Source organism: Cygnus atratus, chromosome 7 (genome assembly GCF_013377495.2).
Source record: "Cygnus atratus isolate AKBS03 ecotype Queensland, Australia chromosome 7, CAtr_DNAZoo_HiC_assembly, whole genome shotgun sequence".
In the NCBI taxonomy this organism is placed as follows: domain Eukaryota; kingdom Metazoa; phylum Chordata; class Aves; order Anseriformes; family Anatidae; genus Cygnus; species Cygnus atratus.
In genome coordinates, this window is record NC_066368.1 from 9,840,321 (window position 1) to 9,859,020 (window position 18,700).

The 18,700-nt window shown below is 35.6% G+C and overlaps 1 protein-coding gene across 2 annotated transcripts in view; it reads right to left on the reverse strand.

Moving 5' to 3' along the window:
* VTI1A (vesicle transport through interaction with t-SNAREs 1A) overlaps positions 1-18,700 on the reverse strand; it is a 268,812-nt gene that overhangs the window by 93,216 nt on the left and 156,896 nt on the right. The window contains exons 6-7 of one of the 2 annotated variants that reach the window (XM_035547876.2): positions 14,197-14,267; positions 9,499-9,571 (exon numbers count right to left, since the gene is read on the reverse strand). In XM_035547876.2, coding sequence (XP_035403769.1) covers positions 9,506-9,571; positions 14,197-14,267 — 137 coding nt within the window. In that variant the 3' untranslated portion in view covers positions 9,499-9,505. The remainder of the gene's footprint in view (positions 1-9,498; positions 9,572-14,196; positions 14,268-18,700) is intronic. The other variant, XM_035547875.2, reaches the window with a different exon arrangement.

An 18,700-nucleotide genomic window follows, 5' to 3' on the forward strand; every position in this document is an offset into this window, starting at 1 on the left:
TGTGTACAGCCATGGTTCTTAAGAACATGCAGTTGGGCAACATTTGAAGTAAACTAGCAAAAAAATCCAAACATGCTTATGTATAAAACGCTATAGTAGAGGAATCAAACCCTCCCTTACAGAAATCCTTTGTCCCATGTCATTTTGAACACATATCTTTCAAGAGACCACCTCATGAAATTTCCAGCAGCAGATAGACTAAATTAATAAAATAATTCTAATAAATTATAGCTCTTGACTATTTAGATTGCTTGAATAATTTTTCAAGCCTTTGAAGAAAACAATTAATAAACTGATCTTAAAAGGTGAATTATAATACTGAATATAAAACAGAAGGAGTATTAGTAAGTAAAAATGTATAGGTTTGTCTGGAGGAAGCAGGAAGAGTCTCTCTTTTGTTTATATTATTCTAGATATGTCTGAAACAATTTCAGTGATTTTTAATGAATTGTCTTAGAACTACACAAACTTTGTAGAGAACATAAATCTCACTGTTTATGATATTTTTTTTCTCTGTCCTTTTCATTTCACTCAATTTCTGTACTGGCCTTCCTTTGCCTTTTTCAAATCTTCCATATTAGTTAAAATATAAGAGCTAGCAAAAATTAGCAAATTTTCATCCTTCCTACCAGCAAGTGGAGTTAACAATCTCTCATTGTAAGAGCACACTTTCCAATTCATGACTTTGTTATTCTTCAGGCAGATGCTCAGCAGGTTAGTGACGTGTGAACATTTCTTCTGAAGAGTTTTAAAGGTCCAACACAACAATTACATGCCACACAAGGACGTAAATTCTCCCTCAGTTTTGGTCTCATCCACCAGCAGTGCTAATTTATCTGCAACAAACTCTAAGTAATCCTCTTATTCCTTTGCTGTTGATTTCTCACAGTCATCATTTATGGCCTCCTTTGTAAAACTACAACAACAACAAACAACCCCCACCCCAATAAACTTTGCTCAAACAAACAAAAAAACCCACCTCATTTAGTAATGAGGCTACAGGCGACCAAACTATTCACGTGTGACTGGTAAATTCAGGTTCTGAATTTTGCAGTACAATTATAGTACAAAAATTGTACTCAGCAAATCCTGAGTTTTCCTTTGTTGCAGTTTTCAGTCATTTAATCTCTCATGTCTCCTGAAGATAGCCAAAACTAGATAGTATGAGCACTATGAGTATAAAATGGATTGAGAATGATCTAATCTAAAAGATTAGCTAATAAGGACAAGATTCTGATATCACTTTTTCATCACAATTTCAAACTGACAACAAACTGATTAGTTTGATGACTTCATTGTTTTCTGAAAGACTAATTCCTTGGTGTGTGACAAGAATCATACTGGAAAGATGGACTATTTTTTCTTTTAATAAAAGACAACAATTTCAATCAAGTGCAGGAAGAAAAGTGTCAAGTGCTACTGGAAATCATAAGCAGAATGCAGAAAAGAGCTTCTTTACCTGATAAAGACTAACAAAGCTTCTTGCAGAGAACTGCCAGAAGGCTAGGTAGGCAAAACAATTCCCATTCCCATCATTTGTCTCCAAATACCAGATCGGTCTGAAACACTGGCGTGTGTACGGGCAAGAGGGGAGAAATAAGTTAAACAAAACCTCTGACGTTTGTTTGACAACATTACTGCCTTTTTCTTAAAACGTTTAGAAGTGCCACATAATGTTAAACCTCTGTATTTTGTCAATCTTGTTTAAGTTTCAAATGTTACTTTTACTCAGTTTAGCACACACTCTAGTTTTCATCCAGATACACAACATCATGAGAATGATTTAATTTTGGAGTCTGTATTTGCAAAGCTCACTGATACCTATGCATGAAGCTACTGTTTGGAGAGGCTAAGCTTCTAGGATTTACCTTTTAGAATACCTTCCAATTCCATTTTTGCATTCCTGAAACCCATCAGGAGGCTTGACTTGATGAGAACTTGAAACTATAATTTAATTTTGTACACTATTATTTACATTCTTTAATTCTTGAAAAGCTCAGCAGAAAAGTCTTTCCATAGCAGAAGTCATGGGCCTTGACAAGCAAGGCCATGCAAGAGTACAGAAATCTCAAATACACCAGTATGTGAAAGCTCTCTGCCTGCCTACCCAAGAAGAGAGATTTGGGCCAAACATCAGGGAAACCTTGGAATAGTTTGACTGAGGAGATGAGGAATGTTCATCAGTGGAGAACAGGCCAGACGAATATCTGTCAGGGTTGAAACAGGGATAGTCAGTTCTGTCTTAACAAAAAGGGATGAACTTTTCAGAGATCACTTCCAAGATGATGCTATTTCTTTTTTTTTTGGCAAATTTGGGGTTAAAGTGAAATGACCCATGTAGCAAAATATCATGAAGACCTGTGATCAGAAAACAGTACATTTTGAAATTTATGGCTTAAACACTCTGTAAATGGAATGTGTAAAATCTGGTGTATATTGTGACAGCTGTAGTGTGAGTCATCTTAAGAACAATGTGATCCTTAATTTACTATTGGCCTTAAGAAGTTTGACTTTATTGATTTCTGAAGAGTTGTCTCCAATTATTTCAGCAATTACCAGTGTCAGCTTTTGCTAACAGGTTCCCTGCTTCACATAAACAATCTGATCACATTCAAAATATTTTCACCACTTTCACTATTCCTGAATATCATGTCAGAGAGAACTCATCCATCTGGAAACTGCTTGTAACTACTGCAAGAAAGCACTGCACTGATTATGCTGATACGAGACATGTCTTCTCATGAAAGCATGTCATGGGACATCTATTGTGGTTCAGACATGTCAATGCTGACTATGAAATGCTTTTTGTTTCACTCATGACACAAAGTACTGCAAACCTTTTAAGGCTCTAGCTGCTTAATGATAGTCAACGTATCTCAATACAAAGAACAATCACAAAGGGTTACATGATATTTAACCTATTATGATGCTTTACATTCTTGGTATATGCAGTCTAGGACTAGCTGCGATAATTATCCACTGGGACCCTGCTTTCCTGCAGAAACACAACTGTGCTTAAGATAATGTTCTTTCCAGCTGTTCAGCTGGACAGAAGGGCGGGGGGGGGGGGGGTGGGGCAAATGAGATAGTAATTCCAGATGATAGAAAAGAGGGAATGGGGAGTGTAGAACAAAGGCCATTGTACATTTAAAACAGAAATGAAAAAAGGGAATTGGAAATATTGTCTGAAGAATGCTGAGAGCCTTGCTCATAATGGACTTAGTGTAGGCAGCTTGACACATGGATAAAACTTTCCAGCAATCTGAAAAATAAAACAAGGCTAAAATATAAATGCTTCTATCTCATTCAGTGAAGGACATATCCTTCTAAGACTTTGCCTAGGTATAAGGAGATTAAAGCACAGACTTTATTTTATCCTATTCACTGATGTTATTAAAATGTGAAGATCAATCATTATGTTCCTTTTCTTTTTCAAGGTCTAACGTAAACTTAACTCTGTAACACTTAGGTTGTTGGATTGAAGGTTTGCAAAGGATAAGGTGGCATTAAACTAATTGTAGCTACATGTTTGCAGTGTTGAGGTTGGTCCTGTTCTACAGACATTCAGTACCTTCAGTATAGGGCTTGGAATTCTCCAGGTACACTGCTTGCCGTAGCTATCATGGTTATGGAGCAGCTTAAAGGACTGCTGCATTTTCTAGGGTGCATGAACTGGAAGTATTTCTAACACTGAATGAAAATAGAGTTTGATTTTTCAAAAACATTTTGGAAACTACATATAGAATTCTATCCAAGAAAGATGATCAAGATTAAGAAAATGACTCTTGATTATTAAACACAAAACATGCATCTTACTTATATATGAACATGTTCTGTCTACACTGAGAACAAGGAACCCACAGTGTCCCATACTATTTTAAAATTCTTGCTATTCAGACCTAGAGGTACATTTCATGCATTTTGGTCGGACTACTAATAATGAAGAATGCTTACCCTTGGGAATTTTGCTGACACTACATTTACGTTTTCCAGATGTTTTGTCCATCACTTCAGCAAAGAAACAAGGTTTCTTTTTAAAGTAAGAGACGAAGCAAAAAATGACTAGGTACTAATTAATGCCAAGATTTGCTGTGGAATAACAAGCTGTATGTTCCTTATCCAAAGACTATCTTATGATTAACAGTACCATAAAGCTTAACATTTTCCTTCTGAAAATATTTAACACTTCATAACTGATAAAAATAGTTACATATTAAAGTACAAACATGTATAATAATATAATAACTATATTAAATGGTTAAAAGTCAGGAAAGTAAAAAAAGAAAAAAAAAGTCCTTTCACTGACAGTAAGCACCAACATACCCTATGTATATTTTATGGTTCCAATTTAACAATAGAAATATTATGGACAGTGTTGCTCTGTAATAGGCCTTGAGCAAGGAGCACTGTAAATGCAGTGTTGCCCCAAGAGATGACACAGAATTGTTCTGCTACTCACTCCCCCCTTATTCAGTGTCCCTTAAGCTAAGAGAATTGCTTCTCTGGTTTAAGTTAACCATATGCTTAAATATTTTCCTGAATCAAGGTCTAAATTACTGAAGTAAACAGCTGCAGCTGTAAATATTTAACATGGAGCAGACATGTTGCAAAAGGATTTACCATTCAATCATTTTTCAGTGTAGAAATACATCTTGAAGTAAAAATAGAAATACATTTATGTACCAAAGAGTTGCTGAAACAATTTCTACTCAAACTTCTTTTGGCTTGAGACCAAATATGCAAAGTTCCTGCTGGAAAGAGGAATTTCTCTATTAGCACGAAAACAAGGCAAATCCAACTGCATGTTAAACTTCGCTCAGTATTCAACAGTCATGGCCTGGTATGACTGATATGACTGATATTGAGATAAGCTTTAGTTCAGAAGAAAATCTTTTTGTTATGGACTTCTGGGGATGGAAACAGAGATCAGTAGTGAAATAGGGAAAAAGAAAGTGATAACACTCAGTATTGGTTTCAGTTTGTCTTAACAAGGAGATGACTTTCTCTGCTGATATTCTTCTGTGTATGGGAATGGGGGCTTCCTAGTCAAGAAAGAAGGCAGAACAGACCATAATTAACTTTTCATGTCTCCAGGAGTGTGAGAAAGCAAATAAAATCTCTTGTGTACCAACTGCTGAATGGCCATGCCACCAAGTCAATGGCTGGAGGCAGAGCACCCCACACTCTATTTAAAGAATTTCCTCTGAAGGTCAATTCTAAAACACTTATGTTTTGAACCACTTATGCTTAGGACCAGAGGCAGTGGACAAAAGCTGGATGATGGGAAATTTCCATTTGATTCCTGGAAAAATTGCTTATTTCAACTACTGCTTGACCAGACTGCCAAGAGAGGTTTTGGTATCTCCCATCTTAGATGTGTTCAACACTTGACTAGACAAGTCTCTGAGCAGTCTGCTCTAGTTAGACTTGCTTTGAACAGGAGGTTGGACTAGATGACCTCTAGAGGTCCTTTCCAAATTGTCGTATGATTGTATGAAATGCTGAACGATAACTGTGGAGTCTGGACTTCCTTGGAGTTCAAAAGTACATGGAAGTTTGACTAGAAATAATGCAAGAAGCTAGAATACCTGTAAAGAAGAGTGAAGGAGCTTGACTACAATTAGTTCAGAGGGGGAGGCATTCCCTGTTTTTGGTTGTGGTTACATTGGTCATGCACCTGTTGACAAGTCATCTCATTTATCACCTGAGAGTTAAACACTTACTGTTTCATTTTCATCAGCTGAAATTTTCTCTGTCGTATCTGAAATCATTTTTTTAAAGTCCCTTTTATAAGAGCAAAGGTATTCATGAGTTTCTCAAAGAATCGTTGATAACTCAGAAGTTATCTTCTGAGATGATCTGAAATTTGAAGATCAAAAGAGAATTTTGGGCATAAAAAAATCCTATTGAGCCAGACAGAATCAAATATTGCTGTGGAGATATTTTTCTAAAATATTTTTCTGCAATTTGGAGGGAGCTACATAGAATTTATCTGCTAATGTGATAAAGATTCAAATCTACTGAAATTTATATCTGGTTACTTCTAGGTTTGTTTGTTTCCCACTGAAAGTGGACTGAGTGTGTCTTGGAGACTGTCCAAATTCTTCTCTTAAAAGCTGTTTTAGGCTATTGGCTTAGGATATGGACAAACAACTGAAGATCTTTCACAACGTATTCTTTTCTGCTTCTTTCTAACATACCGTGCACTCCCTAATTCACATCAGGGTAGAGGCCAAAGGATAGATGTCTGAGATGGCAACATTGCAGAGGACCACAGAGGATGCCTTTCCTTATGTTAAAATCTATTACATAAAAATTCTATAACTGAAACAACACTGAGCTTCTGTTATAGTCTCACTGCTTTAAAGAGTAGTCATAAAATGTCAGGATGTCCAGAGCTCTAGATATACATAAAAGAAAATGATTAATGTTTTGACATTATCAACATGCTGATATCCTAGTAACGAAGTGCCTGCCGTAAGTGTAACATTCTAGTTTAGAGGCATCTCAGTAGGTTTATTTACAGAAAAGAAAAAATAATATTACAAGTATTTCAAAGAAAGAATATTTTGAAAGATTTGTTACAAAGACCTCTTTACCCATACACATAAAATACTGGTAGATAACAAAGTCCATTACATAAACCTGGTTACTTTAAGTTGCTAAAGCAGGAAGCTGGGATGGGAAGATTTGTCCCTATTCTCTCACTGATTTCTTTATTGACCTATGGCAACTAGCAAAACTTATCCCCACTTTCATTCCCCATCTCAATAACTTTTTATGAACAAATGCAATGCCAGGGAATTTCAGTTGTACAAAGGGAGTATTTTAGCCCTCATTAAGAATGCTACCTATTTAAATATCTAATCACTTAATATGTTTGAGCATCTCAGAAGAGATGCTGCTTTACCTTTCCCAGAGAGTAAAAATAGAAGCAGTTTGGCATTAATTGAATGCACAGTGTTAGTCTGGCACACAACTTCAAGCATACCATAAAACACATATTGTGGGAGCAACAGCTAGGTTGAGCAGTGTTCAGCTTAACATTACCTTTTCTGTATGATAATGATGTGAAGAATAGTCCTCAAGCATTTTTCTTCATTGGTTCCAATAATTAAGTGAAACATTGTATGGCAGTTACTGAAGTATGCAGAATTAGGACACAACTGCCAATCTGTGTTAATTATTTTTTTTACACTTGTATTTATCTAATTTGTGCTGATTTTGTGGGTTTCATACTTTATAATTATCCTTGTGACTAAACAACATTGGGATGATGCTGAGTCTGGGATAATGCTAGACTTCTAGTCAATAGTCACAGAGCAAATTAATTTTACCATGGGTCTATTAAGTGTTTTTACAAAACATCCTGAGAATCTTCTACTGCAAGTTACATATATGCTGAGGCATTTCTTTTGACAAATTCACCTGAACTGAGCCTAAATCCTAACCTGCCTTTCATCCAGATGGGTGACCCAACTCAGTATTTTTGTTAAATAAAAAGGAAATCCAGTGCTTTCTTGACACACAGAAACACACCATCTTGGTGTTCCAACTGCATAATCCTTTTGTCTGAAAACATGAACCCAAGTATATTTCAGAGAGATCACATTTTTCATTTGGCTTATGGAACACTTATAAACTAGGACTCCTAACTGTGATTCCCAAACACAAAACAAAGTCAAAGGTTACAGCATATGTTTTTGTTCCAGCTTCTCCAAATTACTTGCAAATGTATTCAAACACAATATGAGGAGATACTTTATTTTATTGAAAATAACAGACTACAGGGTGTTGCAAAAAAGGCTGAGGTATCTCAAGCATAAACATGGAAAGAATACATTGGTTCAGAAACCCATAAATCCTTATTTGAATCTGCCAACCTGAAAGCCAAGTAAAGCCCGAAAAAACTATTTTTCCTAAATGCTATGTCTGATTAAGCCATACTATTAAATGACAGCTGAACTTTAACATTAATATGATATTATTTAAATAACCGCATGATTTTTTTTCTTACACTAAAATGATGAATGATTTTTGGACAGCTCAATTGACATAAAGCAAGAAACCCCTTTAATGAGATTTGACAAAATGGAGACATATGCAGAATATTCGTTACAGCTCATGTCGCAGGGTCCTTCCTGGGGAGACTTGGGTTTGGTTGTATCTTTTATTTCTTTCTTTCCTCTTTTTTTTTTTTTTTTTTTTGTGTGTGTGTGTGTGTGTGTTTTATTTAGATTGTCTACAGGCACTGAACCATCCCTTTCAATTGCCACTTTCTTTCTCCATCGATTTTAAATTTAGCTCATGTCATTTACATATTACTCTTAATCAGAGAATTTTATATGTTACAGTTTGGAGTTGGAATTGTAAGAAGTCTGTGGAACGAAGGCATCAGGTTCAGTCATTTTAACCTTTGTCAACTGAGCATAAAAGGTACTAACAAAGCCATTTTTCTGAGGAGACATGAAAAGATAAAGCTTGTGCTATAGAACAAGCTATATTCTCATTTTGCTGTTTTTCAAGGCAAGTGATAAATCAAAAATTCTCCTAAAACTTACTTTTTTTTTTTTTTTTTTTTTAAAAAAGCTAGTTGTGTTAAGCAAACATGCCATGTAAAAGCCCATGGGAAGGGCAATTTCATATTGCACTCTTCTGAGGATGCTATATGCTCCTTTGAAAAATGTGTTTTCATAGCACCCAACATCACCTATTAGAGTGATGCTTTTATTTTTTCAGGAAGCTAAATAAGAGTACAGAAACATGGATATCACATAGAAGCTTGTGTTTCTTCACTGGGTAAAGAACACATATCCAGAGATGCCACGAACTCAAAAAATTTGTCTGTAAAGGTACTGATATAATTTAAGGTGGCTAATAATCAGTGGATACCTCCCTCACTTCAATCCCACATAGATTTTTAGGATGTTGCAAATTTTCCCTTTCTGTATCATCTTACTTTAATCCCAGGGACAATCTGCACAACATTAAAAACATGGAAAAAACATGCTAAAATCACAACATTTTACAATGTGTCTGCTCAATCTGTTCAGACAGAACTGATCATTTGCTCTCTGTTAGCAAATTTATGTGGCCCCAAAAGATTTACAAACTTTCTCACATAAAATCTAATAGGTAAAAAACCCTGAAAACATTGAAATCCTGAAAACATCTGAGAATAAGGAATGCAGGAAACCATCATCAAAAAGCTTAATTTTAGAACAGACCAAAAAAGCCCCAAATACAAAGAAACAAAGATGATAAATGAGTGAACAAGGGGTAATCCCTCAGGCTACAGAAAATTCTTTCCATAGCTGTGATAAAGCCTTCTATCTAACCCTGCCTGCTTCATTATCAGAATTCATTTGAAGAAATTCTACATAGCAACCTGTGTAAAAAAGTCAGGTAAGTCAGCAAAATGCAGAGGCTGAACTAGAACTAAAAGTAAAGGCACAGAGGGAAAGAGGGGAAAAAAAGAACGAGTGGAAGTGTCCCTACCTTGGCCTTACCTTCTCAACATCCCTGTCAAAATCCTGGAGCTCTTCCCCAGGTTTGCATCTGTTTCTCTAAGCTGGGGAGAAAAGAGTCCCATTAAAATCAAACGTCACATGTACTCAATTCTGTACAAAGAATAGCTATTTCTATTGTTGTTTGATTCAATCAACTTCAGTTTCAGTCTGCAACAAACTCACACGTGAGAAAGCCACCGAAGCTCTGAAATTTGAAAATGTTTCGTCTGGTCTTCACTTCCACAAAGATGAAACCAGTGGAAGATAAGACACTGAGGCAACAAAGATGAATCAGGATAAAGAGCAAAAGCTTTACAAACAACAGGTTGAAGGTAGATGCTCTATAGATCGGTATCTGTAATTCCCATTGATGTGTGTATGTGTATTGGTTATGTATATGAGTGAATGCATCAAGGGACGAAGGGACAGCCATGTGCTGTGTTCCTGATGCTTTATGAAAAGAAAAACAAACATCTTTCTTTCACTGTGTTTCAAAGACACTAGTTTAAAGAAAAAGCAGTAATACAGAACAGTGCCATTTTACTGATTCCGCATAAAAGAAATATGCCCATACTGCCCTTTAAATACAAAACCTGTTGTGACCTTACAGCAGCCATCAGTGGAATGGATGCCCAAATACTTTATGTACAATCTGTAAATGACAAGGGTATGTGTATAGTATGCACAAAGTGCACATCTGTATAATATATATTTTTGCATGTAAAGATCACTCACTGGAAAAAGTGTTTTTAGTAGTTTAATAGGACACAGGAAAACTACACTGACAGCTTAACTTCATTAGCTGACTTGTTCTACAGTTCAAAAATCTTGCAAAATAGGTAAAACTACAACTGAATGAAAAGTGAAATGGGGGATAATAAAAGAAAGGTTATGGAGAAAATGAAATTCATATTAAAAATAAAATATTTTCTATTTTTCTTTAAAAGGGATTAAATTTTTCCTCCTATTGTTGTGTTAGTATCTCACAAAAGGCAGTCCAGAAATAATGAACTATAGTGTATAGGAAGAATAGAATTACTCTCCTATTTCTTCTTTTGCTACAGACAGCTGAAGGACAGACATCTTTGGACTTTCTAGAGATCTCTAAACAAGGGTGACATCAAAATATACTATAAAGGATAGTTTAACAGTTGTCAGTTACAGAATAGCAGGGACCACTATTTTTAAACACAGCTGTGTATACATACATAAAACATTCTTCTCCTTATGAAAGTTGAATATTTTCCTCTTCATTATCAAATCAGATTGAAAGGATTATCTGACTCATTGACTTCTTACTAAAGAAACTTTGTTGTAGAAGACATGCATCCTGTGTTATAAATTCACTGAAACAGCAACACTGCCAAGAAAACAGGCAGTCTTTCAATAAGAATTCACCTTCACCATAACAAGCCACTGTTTTTATCTTGAATATGTGTATAGCAGCAATATTAAAACCAGTTGCTGTTTTGGAGCCTAATATTGTAAATATTTGCTACCAGATGTAATGCTTATTACTGAAATAAGTAGTTGCAATCAATGACACATAACCTTTATGTACAAATTTCTGTCTTGTTCTTGTAAAAGGCATTAAGGAAATACCACGTAGAAGATGGGACTGGGTAACACCAACCTAGACTACTCTTAGTAATATCATATTCAGTGGGAAGGCTTGCACTGACTCTCAGAGCTCTATAATTATGCAGCATGATGGAACAAAGATGAGCATTATATTTCAGAGAGGTCATCCCCTCATTTTTTTTCTTGATTCATCTAGACAATTCAAGCTCCAGAAAAGCAGTTTAGCCCAGTTGGACACAAGTAACAGAAGAAAAAATATCATAATTTTTAAAGGCTCATGAAAAAGCCAGGTTCTCACCCATGCTAGAAGGGAATCTAAAGCACAAATGTATGCTTTACATTGGTCTTTTATTATTCATAAAGATGCATTTAACACTTGGGGCTTCTTCTCCCTTTTCACAGAAAAGTAGCTCTCTCCTTTTTACTATTAGATGTTTGATCCTAACTTTCTTGTCTTGCTGCAGGATTCTACCTGGCAGCTAGAATCGGTACTGATAGTTAGGATGGGGAAGTTGAACCGCAGAGGTTTGACAAAGTCCTCTAAGCAAGACGACCTCATACTTTTATGGCAATAAAATAATAAAAACACACACACACAAAATAAGCAAAAGAAACGTTAAAAATAAACAAACACATACACAAATAGTTGGAAGATCTCTAGCTACATTCCAAGAGAACACTAAAAAAAGCCTTCTCTTTTTGCATCGTCAGGGAAAAACAAAGCAAAACAAAACAACAACCCAATCCAAAATGTATTTTTTTTTCAAACTGTAAGTTTGTTTTTATTTAAAACTGAAATATCTGATGGTAGCTCTTCCATCCGTTCTTAACTAATACCATTGCACTACAGAGGCCGAAGAATTGGTGGCATGCAAAACTGTTTAATGGCATATAATGGCACTTCCTTGCTGTAGTGAAAACCTTTTGAAAGCTGCTTTAATATTAGCAATGGCAAATCTGCACGGTATTTAAGAAAGCTTTTTAAAATAATAAGGAGAATAATAATGAGAAAAGAAGGAAGATGAGGAAGATGTTGATATCTTGTCTGCCTTACATACATTTTAATTCAAGGCTTTCCTAAAAAAGTATTGCATCTTTTAGAGTCCTTTATAGTACAGTTAACCTCTCTGGCTCCTGTAGCAGAGCTTTTATCTCTTCTCTTTGGTTTAAAAAATAAGAGATAGTTTAGGGAATTCCTCTTTCATGGATGTTATTATACATGTATGTTGCACTGCACGTCATCTTCATTTATTCCAAATAATACTAGTTATGTCTTGCATTTTTCTTCATTCAAGCATTTTACTCTTCCGACAGGAAAGCACATATGTAAATTTAACCAAACTATAGAGACACTACCTCATTTACATTTTGCTCAAGAGAAAATATTTCTAATTTTCACAAGATTAAACTGCTAAGAACTGGCCGTCATACTCAAGATGACATATGACTTTCAGAAGACCGATTAGTTCCCAGGCTGATAAGACAATATCTGCATGTATTCAGTGTAGAGCTATTATGCATTGATAGAACACCATCTGTCCTCCACAAAAAGACACTTTTTTTAACCAAGGAGGTTAAAAAACCTCCACAAAATGGAAAACTTGTGAAGTTATCCAAGATCATCCCTAACTTTACATTTGAGTATATAGACAGATGCACTTTTCTGAATTCCCTAGACAAAATATTTAAGTGGCATACAATAAAATTTTGGAATTTGAGATCTTCCATTTATGACAAGATCTTTTGCAGAATTGTTATTGGATGTACTTTCCTAGAATACTCTTATATTTAATCTCGTGCTTTACAGTTTGCATGTTTTTCCATCAATGAAATTTGCTTTTCATGCAGAATGCAAAATTTATGCTACAAACTATGTGTATAAGGAGTCATCAGAACCATGCCTCCTCTTTCTCTAATTTTCACAAGTATTTTTAGGATCAGCACAGAGATGCATGTTATTCAGCTCCATTGCCCAGGTTCTATTTGTCCAGACAGAAACAAAAAAGCATCTCAGACTTAGCAGTCACAAGGAATGTGAGCACTGAAGGGAAAACAAGACACAAAGTTGCCTGAACAACACTTGGTAAATGCTCACAATCCTTGTATCTAACGATTTAGTTATACTTAATGTTTTAAAGTAGCTAATGCTCAGGACTTCAAGAAGCAACTGGTATAACTGACACAAAATGCCTCGTTAAAGTTGTCATATGGGGCTGTACCAATCAGAGCTATCCAGGTAACGAAACTCCCTGGGACATATCAAGGAATTTCCTTAAGTGGCATTTGTCAGCTAGAGGCCTGTAAGATGACTTGGCTTTGGCAACACTGGATGCTCAAGAAAGTGTCTGATCAATGTGTCATGGATAAAAAGTCACAGATTCAGTCACTCCGTGTTCTGGGTGAGTCAGCAGAGCTGGTGAGATCTTCCTGAAACCGTGAGCAGAAATCAGAACCAAAGGGTCAAATCTCTTAGACTGAAGTTTAGAGAAGTTGTAAGAGTTGGATGGGCATCTTCATTAAGCTCTAAATTATAGAGGCAACATAAGCCAAACATGACATAGACACCTTTTGACTGCAGTGACAGAGCAGCAATGTAGGAAACCCTAACACAGAAAGAAATGTTGGTTTTACCCATACAACACTGGGGACATCGAGAAAAGGTGGCAACTATTGCATACATCCTCAGAAGGCAATTATTAGCACCTGCAGCTACAAAGAGCAGCTGTTGATCAATTATTAGAAGCTAAAACATGATACAGAACTTTGTTAAAACAAACAAAGTACAAGAGGTGATTGCAATGGACACTATAAAAAAAAGTCTTTCAAAAGACAAAAAGCAGATCTGACTGTGGTGATGGTGACACAAAGCTTGCTTGCAACGGTGGGTTTTGGTGGCTTCAGTGTGACTCCCTGTGGGAGAGGATTTGCAGGACTGCGCCCATACAATACATTTTTTAAGTGCTTTGCTTCAGATGGTGATTATATCTCATGATAGCAGCTGATTTATATAAAACTAACCAATATGCTGGATTATTTTTGCATGCACAGCGAACTTGCCCAAAGCAAATAAAATCCACGACCAGCAATTACTTATTATCAAACTTACCCTTTCCCGAGCACGCTGGATCTTCTCTCTGTCATGGCTGAGGTTTTCCAGCATCTCCTGTCCAATCTGTTCTGCATTAAAAAATCAAAATGTAAATCGTGAAAAATATACCTTGTGACTGTAAGGCCTCAAAATGCCAGGTTAGATTGCAACAAAGTTATTTCAAGAACAACAGCATTTAATACATATGATAGCTTAATCACTCCTAACTGCAAAGAGGAAGGTATCATTATACTAAATTTTAACTTTTCCAAGCAACATAAAACTGCAGAAGCAACAACCAAACCAGAAGCTGTCCCCTTGCAATCTGCCAAGGTTTTGGAGGCCCTGGAAACCAATGCTGATTTTGGTTGACAAAACAAGGGCAAGAAGACTTTAAAACTTGCTCTAAGTGATGGGTGTTCATACTGCCCATGCACTCTTTACGCCCACTCCTTGCCTTAGCAAGGAAGTCAGGAAGCCTTCACTAAGAACACCAGCAATACTTATACATCTAAGGATACTGAAAAAATATATTAGAAGAATATATTTCTTGTGCTTCTCAGCTTTTACCTTTGATACTTAAATAAAAGTCATTTTGGGCTACGCCCAAACCAGTTACTGGTGTCTATTTTGCTTCATCAGATACTATTTCTGGCAAAACTGGAGATACACTGTGATGCATCTCCTGATGTTTTTAACAGCAGACATATACATTAATCTATTGGCATCTCTGTTTGTTTACTCATGGGTTATTTGCTTCCGCAGCTCATGTTGAACCAAAGGTTGCAAAATTATAGCAGAGAGAGGAATCCAAGCCTCAAGATACGGTACAAAGACAACTCAAGATGCCAAAACTTTACTCTTCAAACAGCTTCAGTCAAACGCTCCTCTTTGACTGAAATAATAGCGGCAAATATAGAGAAGAGATTTTAATCTTCAAAGCTCTACAGAAACATTAAGAAACCCTCCCTGTATTTCCCTGAAGGAGAAAAATAAGTTAAATCATTCCCATTTTACAGGTGGGGAAGCAGACACAAGTAGCTGAAGCAGCTGTAACTTGCCTCAGGACACACTGCAAGTGTGAGACAACCAGGTATTTCTGCGCACGTTCGTTTAGGCAACTTAGCTAGGCTGCAAGCTAAGTAAAACTATAAAAACATTTCATTTTATTTTTATAAACAACAGAAATCACGTTGTTCTGGTGAATGAGTTGGATTTAAAATGTCACTGTGAGGAGATGTACAAAAATGAATTGGTAAAAAAACAACGATATGTTAGTAGAAAGAACATTACTATTTTTTATTTTATTTTTTTTTAAACATACAGTCCATTTTGGAGTCAATCCAAATTAGAATCACCTCAAACTTTTAAAATGTGGGACAGGCAATTTTTTCTTTTTTTTTTTTTTTTTCCAAATGCATTTAACAGAAGGTACACACTGTTAGATAAAGTCTACGGAAATTCATTACATATATATTTCTCTATCTGTTGCCAAGTGCAGTACAAGTAAGATAAATATTTCCTCAGATATCTGACCACAAATTGACATCCTCATTATGCTATCTTGTCCCTCTTGGCTTGCTGCTCTTCACTTTTAGCTGTATATACAATGCCTCCCAAAGGTGAAATGTGGTAAGATATGTGGTTATTGAGTTAAAAAAGCTGTGAGGTGCAGTACGGTCATACAAATGGTAGACTAAGAAAGTGATTCAAGAAAGAGCTTTGCCTATGTTTGTACGTTAAAGGACTTGCTGGATGAAGCTATACTAAGCTTATTCTTCATCAAAGCACTTAAAATACTGGCATACAGAAACAGATACATAGATTCAGTGTAATCTGGGAGAGAAAAAGTAAAGCAAAAAACCTTAAAATAAAGAGGAAAAAAAAATTTGCTAACCAGGTAGTAGCATGAGACAGAATGATAACAAATATTTATTGCTAAAAATTATACGTACGTTTGCAAAGACATAAAGGAGTGCAAGGAACAGATTTTCCTTCAAAGGAATAACTTCAAAATAAATGGCTAAAATGGCTTGATATTTCCCAAACAAAGCTCAAAAATATCTTTATAGGAAACATCTCTATTTTCTTTACACCAATTTTAAGCAAGTTACTGTGTTTTTTTTTCTTTTTTTTTTTCATCTTCTTCCTGTCACTGGCAAGTTCACACTCTCAGCTTTTTATAATGATTGAGTTTATTTTCCAACCATCAATGTGACAGCAGCATCAACTGTAAGCGAGGGTAAAACACCATCACTTTGACGAATAGTGTATTTTCCTCTCATTGTTGATGACTGAAGACATCAATAAATAAGGAAGGAGAGCATGTCAGCCAGAATATCACAGAATGAATTGTTGATATGACACTTAGGGATTAAACCTTCAGCCATGAAGTTCAACCTAGCAGAGGGGTCTGAGAACTGAGATAGTTGCGTTTCTTCCCAGCAGCCTCTATAGATAAATAATTGGACGTATCATCAATTTTACAGGAGCAGCTTTACTCTACATGCACTTTAGCTGATGATCTTTGGCCTTTTTTGGGCTAAAATAACAACATAAATTGAACAAAGAGACATAACGGAGGTAACATAATCTCACAATAAGTTCGCAAACATAAATTGACACCTTTATCCACAGATTCTTTTCATATCCTTGTTCTACTCTCAGAAAATTCACTGATGACAATGAAACCTGATTTTTAGCTGGAAGGTCAAGACAGTCAAACAAAAATATTAATAAATAAAGAAAATACAGACTCATAAATGATATGAAGACATGTCTCCTCACTTGGTTTGCAACTGAAGGTGCTTGGGATTGGAGAAAAAAAGCAACATTAGCCCACTGTACAGCTAATTATAAGCTTGATGCTGTTGCTATCTCCTTGCTATCATTTTTTCAAGTTTCCCCAGGACTCTGATGTTTTCCTGACACTTAAAAACTTCATCTGTGTGGTAGATTCACGCTTTTAGTGCAACAATGCTGTACAGATCTTTCCAGACTAGTTACAATGCAAATCATTGATGATGCTACTACAGTTATGTGAAAAGGTCATGTTTCTAAGATGTACTGTAGTGCAGATGTATGAAGTAAGACCGATACACAAACTGAAGGGTGCTATATGTTGCTAGTAACTGTGTTATTTCCATAGAATCTTAACAAAGTTAATTATTTGGTGCTGCACCTTCTACCTGTAATTCCCAAAATGATGCAGAAAATTATGTTCTAAAACTGAAGCTAAACTATAAAAAGCAGAAGGGTGAATGCATTTACATATTTATTATCTACTTACTGACAGAGAGCAGGAATGTTGGATATAGCAGTTATCTCTGTCTTAAACAATGTTGTGATGAAAAGAAAAAAAAAGTCTGAAGAAGTACATAACTTCATTAACAAGCATCAGCTTTAAAAGGCAAATGCCAAAATTCACAGCTGCAAATACATTGGACCTTAAAGTTGTTTGAATAGCGTATGGGAAATCAGCTTCTTCAGGGCTGAACACCTTGGTTATAATGTTATGATGTGGGTCATACACAAATGGTGCCTGGCTCCACGAGAGCCTGTTGCATACAAATATGTAATAAGAAGATTTCCCCAACTGAAAAAACATAACAAAACAAAAACAACAAATGCAAACCCAACTTCTCTCTTCATCTCCGCAAAAACTGGCACATGGATTTCAACTTTTATGTTGAGATACACCCAAAAGACAACAACCATTTCTAGTGATGCCTTACAATCTTGAATGTGCCCTTTGCTTGGAATTTGCATGTAACCTATATGCAATATTTATTTATAAGTACAAATCATAATTATTTAATACATGTTCCACAAAGCTTGATTTCTAATACTTACTTACACACATATCAGGTATACAGAGTTAGTTGTGCTTGACTAGTTTTTCCTTTTACTTTTTTTTTTCTTTTAGCCATTTATGTACTCATTTACTTTATCAGCTAAACTGATTTTGAAAGAGCTTTTTCTAATGACTCAAGTCAATAATTTTTTTTTTCTTAAGAATGAGAAATATATTTACTCAAGAGACAGGAATGACATGGAATGAACCTCTCCAGACGTTTGGATAAATAAATGTGTATTTTTATGAATTTTGAAGACAGAGTCTACATTTTTCTTTCCATATAAAAAATAAAAGAATTCTACTTGGTTTATATAGCACTTTGCTTCTCAGAATGTACCCTGTATATCTGTACGTATTTACATAACAAGAAAGAAAATATGTTTCATAAGAGGTGGCAGATATTCTGATATGGTTTAAAAACATTTAGAAGGCTTAAAAACAACTGAATCATGGAAACGATGCCTGAAAGTATGATTTGTCCAATCCTGTCATATGCATGCATGCATGCATGCAATCCTGTCACAATTCATGCTTGTGAGTTATGTAATTAGAGGTGGGAAATGACAAATTAATTCATACTGAGAAAAAGAGACGATCAAGTTAAAAATCAAGATGGCTGCTCTACAGAATGAGGAAATAAACTCAGTAAAATAAACCAAACCAAAC